This window comes from Ixodes scapularis, unplaced genomic scaffold (assembly GCF_016920785.2).
Source record: "Ixodes scapularis isolate PalLabHiFi unplaced genomic scaffold, ASM1692078v2 PGA_scaffold8__174_contigs__length_109621045, whole genome shotgun sequence".
Taxonomy (NCBI): Eukaryota; Metazoa; Arthropoda; class Arachnida; order Ixodida; family Ixodidae; genus Ixodes; species Ixodes scapularis.
In genome coordinates this window covers 77,986,876-78,005,248 of record NW_024609883.1, presented here as the reverse complement: position 1 = coordinate 78,005,248, position 18,373 = coordinate 77,986,876, and the positions used below count along the sequence as shown (strand labels likewise).

Sequence of the window (18,373 nt, the reverse complement as noted above, 5' to 3'; positions counted from 1 at the left end):
CCGATCCAAAGGGCTCAGCCGTATTCATCCATCCATCCATCTCGTAAAAGATCACAGGGCGCTCGGTCATAAGCAGTCGCAAAAAGTGTGAACCCGCCTTAAAAGGCCCCTAAAAAAACTTAACAGTTTGGTTGGACACGCGTGAAAAAAATTAAATTTACGCCATTTTTTTTTAGAGCCATATTGACGACGCGAGACGCGATCTAGTCGGTGGTCACCTCCTTTCCACTTGTTTCCTCTCTCGGCATTTCGGGCTTGTGGAGGAGGGGTGAGTTGGCTTCGCCTTCACGACCGAGATGGTCATTCCGGAATGACCCGTGACGTCATGGACTTCGCGCGCAGAATTTCAAATAAATCTCTCACCGCCAATATTGCTCTAAAAAATTGTTTTTTCGCGGAAAACTTATTTCTCGACACGTGTGTCCCAACCAAACCGTCTATAAAAAAACTTTTTTTTTTCTTTTTAGGGGTCCTTAAAGATTGGCATACAGCGAGGACTTACGCTGACTTCCAGCGGATATTTTGCAAAGTCAACAAAGCGCACGTTGTCAACCTTCTTGTCGACGTAAGAACCGTTTCTAACCCCCAATATATTAGGGTTGCCACCTGCCCAAATATTGACCGGCATGGTCGTTTTTTTGTGTTTTTTTTTTGTTTTTTTAAATAAAAGGGCCGGTTGCCGGCCTGTATCTAAACACGACTGTCATTTGCCCATTTCTTCCAACTACCCAAACGCAATTTTCTTTCTTTTTTTTTTTTGAAGAAAAAAGGGGGGGGGGGGTTTAAAATTATAGTCGAGTCTGGACCATCAACGTTATCAGGTATATAGGCATATGCATCGTCTATATTTAAGCTAATTTCGTATACAATGTTTTGGTCCCTGAAATTGTTTACTTAACCGCAAAAAAGACGTCACTTTCGTAAAAAGCCAGCGCGTTTACGATTCAGTGTAGCACGTAGAGCGCCATTGCAATTTACCGAAGGCTATCAAAGAATGGTGAGCAAGACTTTACTTCGAATTCGAGGACTCAATTTGTAATTCATGACTCGAGAGGTTTGAAAACATGCTCCTGTTACACGACTTTATGAGTGACCATAAACTTTAAGCTATAGGCTCGTGCCGGTGGTCGTGTTCTATAACCGCGTTCCCTACCAAAACTTCTAAACCAGCAATTTTTGAAAATAAATTTACGCTCGAAATCTGCTTGCATAGCAATTCTCGGTTTCCATCTGCTTCACAGGATGAGTGTGCGAGATTTGTTTCTGGGGCTTTCATTTTGAATATGCGGTATACGTCTATGCTTGTTATTAAGTTCAGTCTTGTGTATTTGTGTACTTACATGTGCTATGACGTATTAATAGATCTCTGTCAATGAATTTCATTTTCAAAAACTCGTTTCAACATACATTGAATCTCTGTTAAGATTGTTAACACTCCTTTTTTTATTTACCAGTTCAATCACGCATGCATACCTACACCCCCCTCCCCTCTTCCCCCCCCCCCCTCCCCCTCCCCGCCGTAATAGCCGATTTTTTCTTTGAGGAAAGGTGGGAACCCAAATTATATGTGAGTCCTGAATACGTAAATCATAAACTGTTCAAACGCCAATGTTCTACGTTCTATATATATATAAAAAAAGGGATATTACCGTTAACCTTTTTGTGCAAATTCAAAACATGATTATAGCAGAAGCTGGTTCAAAGTAGGCGGTACAAGACCTTCTAGGAAGCTTTCCGACAGTATTTCGCTGGATGGGGCTTAAGTTTCTTAGTGCAAAACCTCCGGCACGTGAAACGTCAGGCGCCTCATTTTCCGACGAAATTTCTTTTTTCTAACCTCGTCATTCGTCGGACCCCTTCCATAGATTGCAGTAACACGCCATGATCAAAATGCCATCAAGCAACATTGGCATACGCCATTTGTGCGCACAAATCGTGTGATTGGATACGTGTCCTCGCCGAACGTTGACGCTGCTCTCGTTCTCGACACGGGCTCAGCCGAGTTGACGTCGGATCCTGAGGAGTCGTCACGTCCAATAGATACTAAGAGCAAGCGTTTGCAGACAATGGCGTGCTCAGATAATTGGCTCAGCAGCTACAATACTCGTTGTCACATCAAGAACAAAAAGGAAGTTTTGTGAGTTACTCATGCACTGCGCGAAGTAGTTCTTACAATATTTGGTCCTTGAAAAAAAAAAAAAAAAAAACGATGCTTCTTGTTTTTGAAACGCGTACGTCTCGGTCGAATGACATAAATATATTATAAGATGCACCTACAGCGTGGGCGAAATGGATCGAACGCACTTTAAACTGACCGCATAAATCGATTTCTTTACTTATCGCGCTGGGATTTACTAGTGGGGTGCTTGGAGGTGGTGCATTCCTTATTGACAGTATGAATACATAAAAACTCCGGAGTCAAAGAAAGAAAATAAAAACTGGTTTTGTTTATAAAAAGTTTCTCGCTAAGCTTTTTTTTTTTTTTTTTTTTTTTCTCAAAATCATTATTAAAATGTTCTGGGCTTTTCTGGCGTTTATTACGACTAGAAAAATTGTGACATGAAACTCATATAGAATTGGCTTACCTAATCTTCACTTCATTTGACCCAAATAAGCGCCACAGGAACGCAAAGTATATTTTTAGTGTACATGCAAAAGATGGGGAAAACATGTTTTTATTTTTTATTATTTTTCGTGATTGACTTAGGTGAGCCAATCTTTCCACAGTTTTAGAGAAAGCTCTTAACACCTTACGGCAGCGCTGTAGTAAATCCCAGCGCGATAAGTGAAGAGGCCGATTTCTTCGGCCAGTTTAAATTGCGTTCAATTCATTTCGCCAACGATGTACATATACCTTCATTCAACACGTAAAGGGGAACATTAGTAACGTTCCGCGGGGAGCCGGACTTTTTTTTTTACTACGAGTATAGATGTCACGCTTAACAAGGGCAAGCAAGGTGACTCACTGGCCGCCGCCATGTTTCTGCTGGTGCAGTCAAGCCCGTGCAAACGGAAGCTTGCCAAAGCCATGTTCACGCGTAAGTTGCAGGTGCAATTTTCTATTGGCTGTTTGAGATTTCTGCGGAAAAGGCAGACATGCAAGCATTTCTTAAGACCGTACACTCTTAAAACAGTTTCTGCGCGTCTGTTCTGTCACGTGACGCACTGTAAGCACCAATGACCAGCCCCTTTTTGGTCGTCTTAAAGTGATGAGGACTACCTGTACAACAACAGCTCTTAAATAACCAGCCGTATCACTGGATTTTTTTGCGGCACCCATCGGTAGCCAGCACGGGATATACATTGACACTCGTGTTCAATTTGTGCACCGCGCTGACCTTCGATAGATGACGTAACGAATCCAGCACCGCGGCCTTGATGTGAAGTAGTGGCCAGTAAGGTGTGGATTTGGGGATAATTGAGGCCTTCATAAAAACTCGGTAGTTAGTTGTTAAAGGCTCTGTCTCTGAAAGTGTCCGTTCGGGCGTAAACCGCCGCCAAACTGCTCATGTACCTAGAGTCCTTCGTTTTCGGGTAAAATCCGATATTTCCCTGTATTTACACCCCACGCATGTTTTGTGACGTTGCTGTGCATTGGATATGGAAGCTTTGATGTTGAGAAAACCTTCTCTCGGTTAAGGTATATCTGAAGACTGAACAGATAGATTTGCTATCGGGTTACAAAGGATTCCGCATGCCGATGATCAAGCATGTCAACAAAATTTTGTTGAGAATTGAAATGACCAACTGAGCTCGTATACCACGTCATAACCAGATTATCTGGAGAAGAATGACTTGCTTGTGTGAATAAAACATTCCACATCCTAAAGCCAATCACTACTTATTATTGTCAGTTATACTTATTGGGCTTTATTCGTCACCCGAAAAACCGAAATTCCGCAATAATTTCTAGCAAAAACACCATTTCTCCCCTATTACCAGCTTAAAGAATAACGCAAAAATTTTACACCCCTTCCCTTCCCGATTTTCGAAAGATATATACGACCCGAATACAAAATGTCCTACTCATATATCATACAAAAGACACGGTGTTCGAACAGACCGCATAACTCCATCATCAAAATACGCGCCTGAAAGTATACATTTGTTCATAGTATCGTATACGCACGTTTCGAACATGTCTCTGCAGATAGTTTCGTATGGCCAATGTGAGAGGACCCTCATGAGAGGAAAAAACACGCATCAGACAATGTCTCCAGTCTGTCTTTTGCATGACGCATTAACAGTGTGACCACAGCATCAAGTTGACAACAGTGAGCACCACCTCCAAATGTATTTTTAGACTTAGGCTAGGTGGCGCAAGCTTCCGCCCGTTACAAAGGTTAACATTAACATTCATCCACATCCATCCACCCATGAATGGCCTTTTGGAAAGCCACGAACGCGAAACCCCGATGAAACTATTAACACCGACGAGATTGCAGCACAAATAGCCTTCATCTGGAACTGATGACCATTAAATTAACGCTCTCCACGAGTGTAGTGTAGTGTTAACTAAATGAAACGACGTCATGTTCACGTCACGGTCGGACAAATCCGTAACCGCAAAATCACGCGATAAAAAGAAAACACTCGTGCTCATCGCAACAAGCGAGTCAACGGCGAGACGGGGTCGTTAAAGGTCACTGGATGTAACTCAAGGTCAAATACGGCGTTACAACGCCTCAACTACAAAATACAAAAAAAAAAAAAAGAGGCTAACGGGTGAGATCACTCCAGGACGTCCAGGACGTGGTATGCAGAACTTGCATTAGCCTAATTGTTGGAGCGCCCTGAATTTACGGTCAAAATCTAATCGATTCGAGGCCTGGCAGCGCTGGGCGATGCGCCACTCTTCGACCCCAAAAGAACAAAAAGAGAGCTGGCTGCCTACGACGTGATGTCACGGAGTCCCCCTGTGTGTACGAGCAGACGATGAACCGCTCGCAGTAGGGATGCTTAACCGCGCAGAGGGGGAGGGGGGAGGTTTTGGGGAATCAGTGCTCGTTCCCGAGAAAACAGTCAAGGTTTGGGTGCGGTCCGGGAAGTAATAATGACGTGTCCCCGTTTCCGCTGAACTCGCATGGGAAAGGTAATAGACTACTTCCATAAAGACCTGCATGCAACACGGCGCGCGTTGCACTCTGGGAACTAGTTGGCCAGGGAGGAGGGTGGCATGGTTTCGGTTTCGATCGACACGTCGACCAGAGATTGTTTTCTGGTCCCGGGAGCGTCATTTGTGGTCTCTAAACTAACCTAAATTGCCAGACCTCGAAGCTTTAGCACAAGCCTGAGACGTATAGCTTGTCTTAACACATGCTTGTTGTATTTTTGTACCTGAGCCTTCCTGTTAGCGTTCCAATCGGGGTATGTGAACGAGCCAGTGCTGGGAATCTCGACGCTGCGAAGCTCGGGGATCTTGCTTGCGTACAAATCAACAAGCTGTAGCAACCAATAAGTATGCATACATCGTGCTCGCGCCTTCACATTAGTGTTGTTGATCAGGAAGTTTGTTTCGTGCGTCCATAGACGAAATATTACTTTTTGCAATTACTGTTTTTCTTAATATGCCTGAGTATGCGAGGTAAAACTCGGAGGCGCCATCGAAAAGCTCAATTTTAACGCACTTCTTATCTCTTATCTGTACTGACCCGCAACACTGCACGAAGTGAAGTCCCCACGCGCTTGCATTCCACTAATATTCAACATCGCGTATGCGCATAAAGTTATCCTGCAATCATATAGGCAATTTCGCGCATACAGACCGTTTTAAGAAAGCAAAAGTCGAGCACTTGTGTGAAGAATGTCGCACCGTTCGCCGGAAGTGCGCCAGACGGGCATGAACCCCTATGCGCACCGCATAGGGGTTCATGCCCGTCCGGCGCACGGTGCGACATTCTTCAAGTGCTCGAACGAATTCAAAGCGCGTTTGACGGTTGCTAATGGTCATAATATTTATTATGTGTTGCTTTCTTCCTGCCTGAGTATGCCGAGATAATTTCAGACACACCGTTCAGGCACAGACCTTGGGTGTCAGTAAAAGCTCGTCCAAAAAGGCTTGGCGAGGAGTAGGGGACGCTAACTATGGCCTCCGTCGTAGCCATAGCCGATCTCAGCGTTTGCGAAATGTTAATTTTCTATCCGCATAAAATTTGAGTGGGAGATATATGATGACACGAGGAAGACATCATAGTAACTTTTGTGCAGTAGTGAAGTCGAATTTATTGCGTTTCCTTTAAAGTTCATGCGTAAACGCTGGGCTCAACTTTGACACCCTGTGAGGATGCGGCTTGCTTTTCGCCCAATGAAGTAACAAGAAGCGGACGTTTGGCAAACAAAATACGTGTAAGGCTTCAGACGAACAAATTTCAGTTGTAGTTCACTGGTACTAGACGGGATTACTGACATTGAGCTCAAAGATGTACTCGTGGGGTGAGGTGACTAAGCCACGACTTACTACGTTCCCATACGCATGCACAATATCCCGTGTTTCGGGAACCAAGGAAAGTGCCCCGGTCTTCGTTTTGTATCGCTCGAGAATGAGTGTATTGTACGTTCGTGAAAAGTCAGATAATCGAAAACGCAAGCAGCGCGTTCGGTCGCGGCGTGATAGCATGAGATGAAGCTGCTCAGTCGAAACCGAAACTGAGTGGCCAACTAGTTCCCAGAGTGCAATGCGTGGTATTTCGCCGCGATGGGGCGCGTCGGTTTTGGAAGAAGTCTGCCAGCCTACCTGCCTGCCTGACAGATTTGCCGTTGGAGCCACGTTGTTGCGGGTATAATTGCTGGGTTCGGTAGCCTTTTAGGTTCGCCCATTCGGAAAACCGTTAGACAACACGGGCGTGAAAACGCGACACTCTTTTCGGTTGTTCCCGGTTGGTTACTTGGACGATCGAGAGAGCAACGATGGGAACGCAAATTGTACGGGGTGGGGAGGGGGGGAGGGGAGAGGCAGAGATCAATAAATTAATGAAACGGGGAAGCGATTGGCGGTGGACGAGATAAACGAGCATCGGTTATATCAGACATATGGTGTGTGTGAAGCAATACATTCTTAAATATTCTCACGGATGTTATTTTACCTCATCGCACTTGGAGAGCCAATCACCGCAATTTACGGAGGCTTGGCGGATGACGCGGGCGGAAATGTGCTGTCGTCGCTGACAACTTAAAAAAAAAACGTCGAGCGTGTCGAGCTTTTAGCATTTTATCGAAGCTCCGCAGCCGACGAAATCGCAGCATTACCAATATGAACACGAAGAACAAATAATAAGGTAGAAAACCCGAACACCATAAGTCACGTCCTGCTTTTCTTTGCTGTAACCACAGACCTTAAAATAAGATCGGGCATGTCGCACTGCGCATGATGTACGCTCTCACTTTCCCCCCTTCACCTACAACGCTTACTAGCACTACTGCACTCTAAAAAAAAGCCCGTGCGTCTACTTTCCCGCACAACACTCGGAGAGCCAATCACCGCAACCTTACGGAGGCAGCTCAGCGAATGACAATGCCGAAAAAATATGTTTAGACCAAAAAACGCAGTCTGAGCGTGACGTTTAGTAATGCTTAATGTCACAACTCAGACTGCGTTTTTTGGTCTAAACAGATGTTTCGGCAGTGTCATGAGCTGCCTCGCCTCCGTAAGTTGCGGTGATTGGCTTTCCGAGTGTTGTGCGTGAAAGTAGACGCACTAACTTTTTTTCGAGTGTGAACCGATCATAAACAAAAAAAGGCCCAGTGATTTGCGCTTTTGATGCCGGTTGATTGGTCACAATAGCTCATAACTTCGGCTGCGTCTAGCTTCTTTCGTAAAGTGTGTCGGTTGACTCTCCGAGTTTTCTGCGGGAAAGTAGACGGTATACCGTAATTTAAGAGCGTTTATACCTATGAGATCTAAACAAAATACGGCTATTTCAGGACATTTGAGTTACTACAAGTATCGCCAACTTAACAATGAACGGTACGTTGCCAGCCCCGATAATCTAAACACTGGGAATACTCTCACGTATCACGCATTACCCGATAAACACAAAAAGGTTTGACTGGCCCCACAGACAAGCAGTCCTTGATCTTGTCGGTCAAAACACTTTGTAGCAATTTTCATAAACAAATTCTCTATAACTATATTATTGTGTCCAACCGTAAAGCAACGAGCGCTGCCACAAGTAGTAAAACTCTGTCGTTCCTCAGCTCTCAGAAACTATATACAGTATTTATATAAAAAAAAATGAAACCCCAGGAAATTTAAAGGATCGGTACCGCTTGCTACATTACAACACAGTATATGTGCCACGGAAGCAATTCATCCCCAGTGTTCCCACCTGTAAATGACAACAGTGTTCTCAGGGGTTCCTAAGCGCATACTGTCCCACGATGCACTCAAAACGCCAGTCATCAGTCTTCCTTAATCAAGCTCAGCCAATGAGAAGGGTGATCGGTATTCTACTTCCACAGACTCATTCCAAAACTCGAAGCGCCTCATCGCGACGTAACGCCACGTTATGCACTGCGGAAATTAGTGGAAGCAAAATCCATACGCGCTCCACTCCTCTGGCACACAGGTTCCCAGAATGCAACGCGTGCGGTGACGGATTTCAGGAAGCTTAGTCCACGCGGAGCGAAAGTTCGTCTGCTTCTTCTTTTGCAGGGGTTCTGGTGACGTCAAAAAGACGCAGAGCTCTGATTGGCTCTGATTGAAGGATAGTAGGTAGACCTCAAGGTAGCTTGCTTTGAGGTCTACCCACTATCCTTCAATCAGAGCCAATCAGAGCTCTGCGTCTTTCTGACGTCACCGTAACTCCTGCAAAAAAAAAAAAAAAAAGCAGACAAGCTTCCACTTTGCATTGTAATGCAGTTCCAGTGACAGAAACGCTAAATGCCCTTTATATAAGGCGTGAAGAGTTCTGGGGCTCTAATCATCGCTCCGCAATCAATGACATTGCTACACCAGTCGATAAGAATGTCCAAGAACAAATTACGAAGCAGAAAGCGTAAGGAAAGAAAATGGGACAGAAGGGTAAGAGGGCAACCGGGCCGCAATACTATGGTCTCGTTTTTCACTTTTGTTAATCAGAATGAAACAACACAACTGATCAGTTTTACGAATGCATTGCAGACAGGTACGCATGCATGCAAGAAACGTCTCCAAGTGTGCTTTGCATGTGTCGTTTCCGAATTCTTTGCCGGTTTTGAATCACCACGAGAGTTCAAACCACGCTCTTAAAGAGAGAGAGGAGAGAGAGACAGCGAGACGCGGCTAGAACATCGGCCTTGCAGCAATCAATACACGGGGTGTTTCCAGCAACCGTGGCGGCGGCGAGAGCCGCCCACACGACGGACGGGATGGCAGTGCTACACACATGGCGAACATGCGGGGCACGGGTCGTGTTAACACGCGGGGCACGCGTCACTTCATCTTGCCTAATGCTCCGTCGTCCGTGGCTGCAGCTCGACTGGCGAAGAGGGTGACGTCAGCACTCTTTGATGTACGCGTGCATTTCACAACAAGTGAGCTCGAAATTAGGGGGGTCATAATCGTCATTTGGAGGCGCCGTTTTCGGAGGATAACGAACAGATCAATAACGGTCAATAATCGTCTTGTGCGATATATTTGTAATGGTTCTAGGCCAATAAACGTGGCTGAACTAATGAACGTAGAATAGGAACCCTACTTTTGTCTCGTTGGGTTGACAGAATAAAGATCCAGAAGAGGCTCAGGTCATGAAGAACTAAACTACCATGGGTCTACAAATGAAAATAATTAATTGAGGTTGTAAGTAATCAGCGCAGGTAACTACGCATATTTCCGACCTCTCCGAGTCCACGTAGCAGTTCATACATAAAATAAAAACACACAGAGCGGGCAACAACGAGGAAAACAAAAGTTGCGTTTTCATGTATCCTTTTAAATCTTGCGATGATGCCCGCGAGCATTGCAAACCCATTACAACTTCACTGTTTTTGTCATGTTATAAGCACAAAAAAAGTTTAACAAATTACTTTTGTTTCAGTTTTTTGGTGAAATAAGCTGAGTTGAAGTAAAACTACGAAAGGATTCATTAACTTCTCTTTCGGCGTTACGAAATCGGAAAGCAAAATGTAGTGTGTTTCGGTTATTCTAATCCAGCACGAGGTGGCTCGCTCTTTGCAGCTTCAGAGCCAACAAGAAGTACTCTACACTCTTACAAAAAACGAAGGTTAATTTGGAAAGAAATAGGGAAAACACTACATTTATATTTATGTTTTGCTGGGTGACTGAGTCACCAGTGGATACGAAAGCAAGTATATTTCTTCAGGGAGCTAATTTAAGTTTGTATAAAAAGGCTGACATTCGTCGTTTTTTTTTTTTTTTGTGGTTCACCTAGGTGAGAAAATTTAAATAAAATCGTGATATCCTTTTGAACGGAGGTCACTTTTTTCATGTCAACAAGAGCCGCCGAAACTTTCAGGGAAATTTATTTAGAGACAACGTCAGCGACCGTAAGTCAGGACAATTCGAGTTCAAACCGTATATTGTTGTATCATCAAAATGAAAGCTTCAGTGGACGAAAACGCAATTTATCTCTGGGTAGAAAAGAAACTTTAACGGGAAGAATAAAATAAACGAGAAACGTTTTTTTTTTTTTTTTTTCATCTATATCTAGTTTACGATTTACGTAACATCCGAGATGAACACTTCGTAAGCGTACGTCCATCGCCTGATGACACACTTTTGGAGGATTACAACTGTCACGGCAAAGAAACCGAGTTACGGGGTATCAGTTTTCGGCGTCGGACACAAAATAAGCGTTTATCAGCGTTCATGTAAAAAGAGAGAGAAAAAAAAAGAAAAGAAAAACAGGGGCGTAGGATTTCCCCACTACCAGGAAAGATGCGCATGACTTAAATGCTTGTAAATTGTCTCACTAAAGATCAGAATATAAATAGCATTCTATATGGAATAGTAAACGAGATAAGGAGTGTGGTTTCCGAAAAAAAAAGACAGCCTCGCAGACAGTTCAGTACGTGGAGACTTAATCAGTCAATCAATAAATACACCCACAAAGCAATTAATCAAAAACAATCAATCAGTCATGGGTTCTTTTTGTTCACCCAAACAGCTGGTAGGCCTTATAAGGGTGCACGTACATGAAGCGAGAGAAAAATGTAACTAGCGAGAAAACATATGAGTAATATACTTGAACCTTTCAAAAGAAGCGAAGTAGTCCAAGTCAGAGTTATTAAGCGTGTCGTATGCATAAGCTGCACGCGTGCCAATTGGACTTGTACAGTGAGTATCCTCCTCTTTTTCTTGTTTTTGTTTTTTGATGCCTCCTTTGTTTCTACAAGTTTCCTAGCATGAAGTTCTCGAACCTTGTTTCTGACAGGAGAATGGTCTACCAGAAATGAGACATTGAGAAGAAGCTCGTAATTCGGTGAAATCTAAAATCAACAATGGACAATACGAAAACGACCGTTTTCAGACCGGCGGAAAAAATCTGATCTCAAGTTCGCAAGATGTCAAGTAATCGAGTAATCTGAGTGAATATTTTTTAATTGAGAGTAACATTCATTGTAATCGATTACTTCTGTTCGAGGAACGTGTGGAAGACTGGTGTCAATTGAGAACCAGATCCAAAATCAAAAGCGTAAAAAAAAAAGGCGCAGATCTAATTATGTGTTGTTGTTGGGTAACGCGGAATTAGATTCTACTAAGTAGCACGGAAGAGTCGATAACTGTTCAGGATTAACGCAAAATAATAAACGTGTCAATAAATATTTTCTTCCCGTGAAGCCGGTCAGCATCCGCGCGTTCTCCGGCTGACAGCCAGCGCCACTGCCTCGACCGACGTGACGTCAGGGGCGGTTTATGGGTCAGGCTGGGGTGGGGGGGGGGGGGCTGAGATAGGACGTTTAGGCAGAAACGTTGCCCAGATATATTTTATTTACCTGCTCTGGTCACCAAAAACTTAACTTTTCACCTGAGGTATATCATTTTTTATTTTAAAAAAAGGTTGACACTGAAAGTCTTAGGAAGGGAGGGGGGGGGGGGGGGAGGAATCGCCCCCCCCCCTCCTAAATCTGCTTTGGCGCAAGGTCACACATATAAGTTAGTGACCTCATAGCCTAGTCCAGAAATCCCCATTTAACCGTATTTTCGAGCCTGACTTTGGCCCGGAACGCGTACCCCCCAAAACAAGACACGCGCTCTCGGCGTCGCTCAAGGTTGACGAACCAATCGATTTGGAGGAAACAATACCTCCTTCGTGTCATGCATGACCCACTTGTACAAACGCCACGTGAGCGTACTTTGTACCCTGTTTACAGAATGCTTATCCTTCGGCTGATCAAACGATTCGACTGCCCGAAACGCTTTTTATTTATACTTTTATGAAAGCTGCTGTTGCGCTTGGTTCGCCGAGTTTTGTGACCTCCAAGCGAGTCCAACGGAAGTGCACGCGGAAGTCAGTCCCGCACCGCTGTTCGCTTGTTTCTCTTTGTAGTTTGTTATTGGCGTTGGTCGTTGCTGCTGTTGTTGCTACGATTTCAGAAGCACCTGTCCTGAACGGCTTCGCGGTAGAGTAAATCCGCGCCGAATCTTCGTCATCGCGGTAGCCATTGCGAATACTGTGAACGTCAGGTAGAATGCACCATAATATTTTTGCGAACATTTAAATGATTATTGGTGCAGAAAAGTGCGCATAATGTCGTATCTGAGTTGTTTTTTTATCGTTATTTCGGGGTAGTTATTATTGAGTTACAGCCACTACCACTTTTGATTGGCGCCAACGTGCAAGAATAATTATCTGTACTCAAGTTGTTGATGTACAGAGCCCGACATACGAGCACGAGCACGTAACATACCGTTTGTTATTTTTTTTTATCAAAGCTGAGAAGCTGTAATGAAAACTAATAAAGTAGTGTACTCTGAAGAAGAAAAAAAAAAGAGTCTGTCTGTCGAGGTTAAAAAGGCAGCCAATCGCTGCGAACAATGAAGGAATCTCAGCGAATAACGTAACTCAAAATACAATTACATCTAACAAAAAAAAAAAAAAGAGAAAAAAATGCATGTGCAATACGCGCCAAGACAGTGAGCAAATGAAACAACGGGCGTATTGCTCCTGCACGCATATCGCATCTTTCAGGTCTAATTGTATTCTGGTCTTCATTGCACGCTGGAAGTCACCCGTTGTTCGCAATGATTGACTGTCTTTGTGCCCTACAGAAAAGTGAACTCGCAGACTTGTTTTCTTTTTAGTGCGGGTTGTGCGCATTTGTTGCATCAAGTTAAACAGTAGTGTTGCGGGGCAAGTGTTAGACACACGCACACACACACGCGGACACGCACGCACGCACGCAGGCACACACACACACACACACACGCAGACCTATCATGCGATCTTTTGGAGTATTAGGTGTAAATCTTCGATATGTCGTGCAATGTGAGAGTCAAAAGCGTAACAAACCCCTTCGAGAATGTTCACACATGATGTGTAGGTATTAACAAATGTGCAGATGAGGTTCTTGACACTGCAGCGAATGTCACGGGTACCCCAAGATCTCAACAGCCAGTTTTTCGTGCTTTCTTTATTTTTTCCCTGAAATACTCGAATAAATTACGATTGAATCAGCATGTAAACAATATAAACTTTGAGAGGTCATTGTTCTTAACTCAATGTTGAATACTGGTTAAGTGTACCATCCTTGCAAAGTCTCGGGTACTGCAGTACCAGGATAGGTTTTCCATTGTCGCAAGTATGTAGACAACTAGCATATGAGAATTTCAATACGTTTGAGCTTCAAAAAAAAAAATATATATATATATATATATATAGTTTTTATCGAGTTTTTTTTAACATTTTTACTACGAATTTTATTGCGCAGTCAAAATAAATCACAAAATTTCGGGACAGAGTACGTGTTTTTCGAAGTTTCGACGACGAGCCAATGAATAAAAAAAGGAAGTAAACATGTTCTTCGCCCACATCGCTTTTTAAACTTTTCTCTGCCCGCCACATTGTTTGGTCTACGCTCGCCCAACAGCAAAGAGAAACGGCCTTCAAACAATTGTTGTTTTTAATTTGCAAAAGCCTCAACCGCAATCACAACACACAAAAAAAAGATAAAAAAAACAAAAAAACATCGAGGTCCGAGTTTAAAAGCACGGCCCTGCACCGTTGCCCCGTCCCGACCGCCTAAAGCAGGTCGCATCCCTATTGCCGTAATCTGATTGGTCCGCCCAAACCACGTGATCACACCGGGCGAGGTCAGCTTCTAGACCATAAAGCACCGGATGACCAACAAAAGACCAGCCCGCGCCGTATAGCCAAATAAAAATAGAGGAATAAAACCCATAGTGGCCTGACACGCGGGCTCCGAGAAACGCACATGAAAAAGCGTTGAATCTGACACGTTGATTTCCGCTGATAATGAGCTACAATAAGCTTCTCTTTCGCGTAGTGTAACACACCGCCTGTTGTTTTTGTTTTTTCTCCTCTTGTTACAGTATAAGGTCACGTGTGCCCGGAGCCTGGAAAGTGGATTTGGTATATTTGTGGTTTTGTTTTGTGATGTCTGGACATACAATCGCTTATTGTGTTAGCGACAAAAGGCTGCTATGTCGTATAGACCCACATCTCCGGATGCTTCAATCATATTTATGTAGAACGCTCGTAACATGAAACGACCGCATTACGTGGTATAATAACAGCGGCCTCTGTAGCTCTGAGGCAAACTGCCACCCTAAGGCAGGTACAGGTTTCGGCCGCGTATACGATACCGCAATTCAGTGGCGTCTGGTGGATCGAATAAAAGTTGACCGTTTGCCGTACTTATGATGGTAACGAACCTGCAGATTGCAATATTTTATCGGGTACCTTCATTTTCGAAAGTCAATGGAAGATGAAAACGTGCTCTTCACCGCACAGTTCTCTCTCGGTCTCTTGCAGTTTCGATTATATCGAAGATACAAATAGTCAGAACGAAGCTCCAACACACATAGACGCATTAATAAGCTTTTATACATGAACGGGCTTTATAGCCGCTTGTGTGCCTCTAACACATTGCCTGGACGCGACTCAGAAATGAACGATTACGCAGCACCTGTATTAAATTTTTGGTGCGTACCGTACTAACGTTATGAATGTATATACCTCGCATCATCGGCTTAGGACTCGGGATCATCTTCAATTTCTTCCTCCATCAGTACCAGAAGACCGCCATAGTACGGCAGATATCCCATTCTTCAGATGATGACAGTCATCAACAACAAGGCGTGAAGTTGGGCTAACTGGTTCATAATGCAAACTTGGAAACAGCGCAAAAGAGACAGGGGGCAAGAACGAGAAATGAACGAGCACAACGCTGACTGGCATCTGAAGTTTATTCCTGCGAGGAACAGAAAGAAAAACATAAAAGATGCGAGATAGATAAAACATAATCCACCCCCTTAAGGCACGCCCGAGCACTTAAGCAAATCTGACGAATTTCTTAATGAAAGTAGCTTCGTCATCCGCCAAAGCCACGGACGGGGCACTAACACACGAGTCTGCTCCGTAGGTAGAAATAAATAACGCCTCATCAATTTCTCTAGTCACTTTGTTCTTTGTTGCGGTGACGAGCCAGAATCTTAATCTCCGTGAAAACCGGAGAACATGAACGCCTAACGCAGTAAACTGCAAGGTGTCTTGCAACTTCTCTGTTTGATTTGTGAGAGATCGAATGTGAAGGGAAGAGGTTGAACACTCATTCAAATATACTATTCGGGACACTGGAAAAAGTGATCAGGGTAAGAAAGCTGATTGGATAATCTCAAATGAAACTTTTGGTTATTAATATTTCGTTCTCCGTCTTTCTCATGTTTCTATTTCTACTGGTCAACAAGGACACCGTGTTTACATTAAAGGCGGGGACGAGGCGTAAAAAAGTGAAGGGGCTGTTTATCCGAAAGAGACTGAAGTGATTCTCCGTGAGTGGAAAGTGGAAATAGAAGACGGATGCAAAGCAACAATGAAAAATAAACTGAAGAAATAGATCTAAGTAGAGGACAAGAGAAAGAGATTGGGACCTTGCTGCAGTTATATAGAAACGCCCAGGCACGTAGCCAGGGGGGAGGCCCATGGGGCCCGCCCCCCCCCCCCCCCCCGAAACCCCCCTCCCCCCTCCCCCGAAACAAAATCCTGGCTACGTGCCCATAAATATTCATATTACTTGATGAACCGCTAAGTGGAGAAGAGTTGATTGACTACGGTAAATGATGCCACATTTCTCGGAGTTTCTAAATCTCAATTTACCCTTTATAAAATTATGTTTACTCAAATTTCAGTGATATGAGCAGTTTAAGAGTGTGTAAAACAACATTTCGTTTTTCTGACAGCACTGAACAAGTCTAAACTTCCACTTTTATTTAAAAGTGTTACTAAAAAAAAATCAGACTCACCATTTTTGTTTTATTCAACTATATGTAATTTCCTTTTGACTAGACGGCTACGCCCCTTCATAAAATTAATAAAACAAAAACAAAACAAAAAAAGAATACGAAAAGATTTTGATGACGAATAATCTGCTTAGTGACTCACAGAAGGAATATCAAAGTATAATTGTTATCCCAATGTGTAACAATATGAAACGTAGAACCTGCTGCAAATCACACGAACGTCCCAATGATGTCTTAGTGCAATAATCGTGTGCAGGAGAGAAGAATCTGATCGAGAGCTTCCCTTTGCATGGTCCCTTTGATTCATATTAGCCACGCACCAAAAAGTAGGCGAACTGAAGCTACCGCCTCTCTTTATAGAATACCCCAACAAACAACAAAAATGGAGTGTTCCGCAAGACGAGTTTATAGCAAGAAAATTGTCCTGTAGGCTTCCGTTATGCAAAAACGCTTCGAAACGTGTTTACGGGAACATAAAAGGAGGCCGACGTCTTCGCTCGAGTAAATGCCCGTTCGCCTATTTGTTTCACTCGCTGTCTCGGTCCATAAAATATAAAATGTGGTCGATTTAAGAGGTTGATCGGGGAAGATGGCATCTTCTTTTTTTTCCGGCATGCTACAAATAGAAAATTAAGGATTATTGAAATTTTTTTTATGACAGCGTCTTAGATGTGAAATCCAGACAAATGAACGTTACGATCGTTTATACTGCAAGGGCTGGACCGACCTTGCAATATAAACAGCCTAGCAGACGGACCGCTGGAAGTCCGTCTGCTAGGCTGTATAAACTAGAAAAAGACTTTAGATCTACTATTAGTAAACTTGAAATATAGTTCAGGTATACTTTGTGAAGTATACTTTTGTTTAATAAGGTGCAATATTAGCATACTTTCAGTGTATGGAATTTTGACGAAGCGGTAGTCTGGAGTCCAAGAACAAAATTCATAACAAGAGTAGCTGGTATTGTTGGAAGTGGTTGCAGATATAATATTTTGATTTATTTTTAATAGTAAAAAAAACACAGAACAGAATTTTTTTATGCAAATAAAGACGTGCCTTGTTCTGTGTTTTGAAGCAGACTCATTTCAACATCGGCGTATTACTAATAATTGAATTCAAAGATCTTACCCTGATATGTTAGAATTCTGTTAACTTTTTCCTTGCTTCATTTCGTTTCTTTGTTATTATTTTACTTAAAGCTTCGCCGTCACCTCACATACTTCGTTCGCATTACGGCGTTTTACAAAGAGGTGATACGCTCTTTTTTGAAACAATAAGCTCTGCTTTGCACACAGCCATCGTCAGTGAGGGACTTTGTAGTTTCTCCTCGCTTAATATCACACGACAATAAGAGAAACATATGAGTCAGTTATGCCAAAGAAAACCAGTTCTCGTACTAACTGAAATGAAGAGGAGGAAATAACTCACCACTTATGACGAGACAAGCCAACCACACAAACTTCATTGTGCCCGATGGTAGTCAACTCCAAGACGCGGTGTCACACTTGATGTCCGCGTTGTCGAGACACTTATGTCGACAACGAAACTATGTCTACTCGCACCGATTTAGATTCACATATGAAACGCGAAAACAGCGAAAGAAAAAAAAAAACAGCTTTTCACCGCACTTTCACGGGATCAAACTCCCCGGGCGCACCGTGAGTCGCATCACAGTGCGCGTTTGGCTGGAGGGCGCCGGATGGAATGAATTTCGCGGAGGTCGGGAAATTGTCGGGCCGCCGAGCGCGGACGCGGACGCAGCGCCACCCTTGCGGCTGCAACGTGAAACGCGGAGGCAGACGATCGTTCCTCTCCGCGGTGTCGGCTGTTTTCCAGCAATAAACAACAAACATCCTCAAAAAAAAAAAAAAAAAAAAAAAAAAACGCTTTCCGGAGAATGTTTGTTATAGAAAAAGAAAATGATATAGGGAGGAGGCGAAACAAAGAGAGTGAGGG

General features: G+C 43.5%; 1 protein-coding gene across 1 annotated transcript in view; it reads right to left on the bottom strand.

Moving 5' to 3' along the window:
• Positions 1-18,105, bottom strand: part of LOC120843835 — a 43,329-nt gene extending 25,224 nt beyond the window's left edge. Inside the window, exon 1 of the mRNA XM_040215280.3 lies at positions 17,846-18,105. Within this exon, the coding sequence (XP_040071214.1) occupies positions 17,846-17,882 (37 nt within the window). The 5' untranslated portion in view covers positions 17,883-18,105. The remainder of the gene's footprint in view (positions 1-17,845) is intronic.
• Between the last annotated feature and the right edge of the window lie 268 nt (positions 18,106-18,373).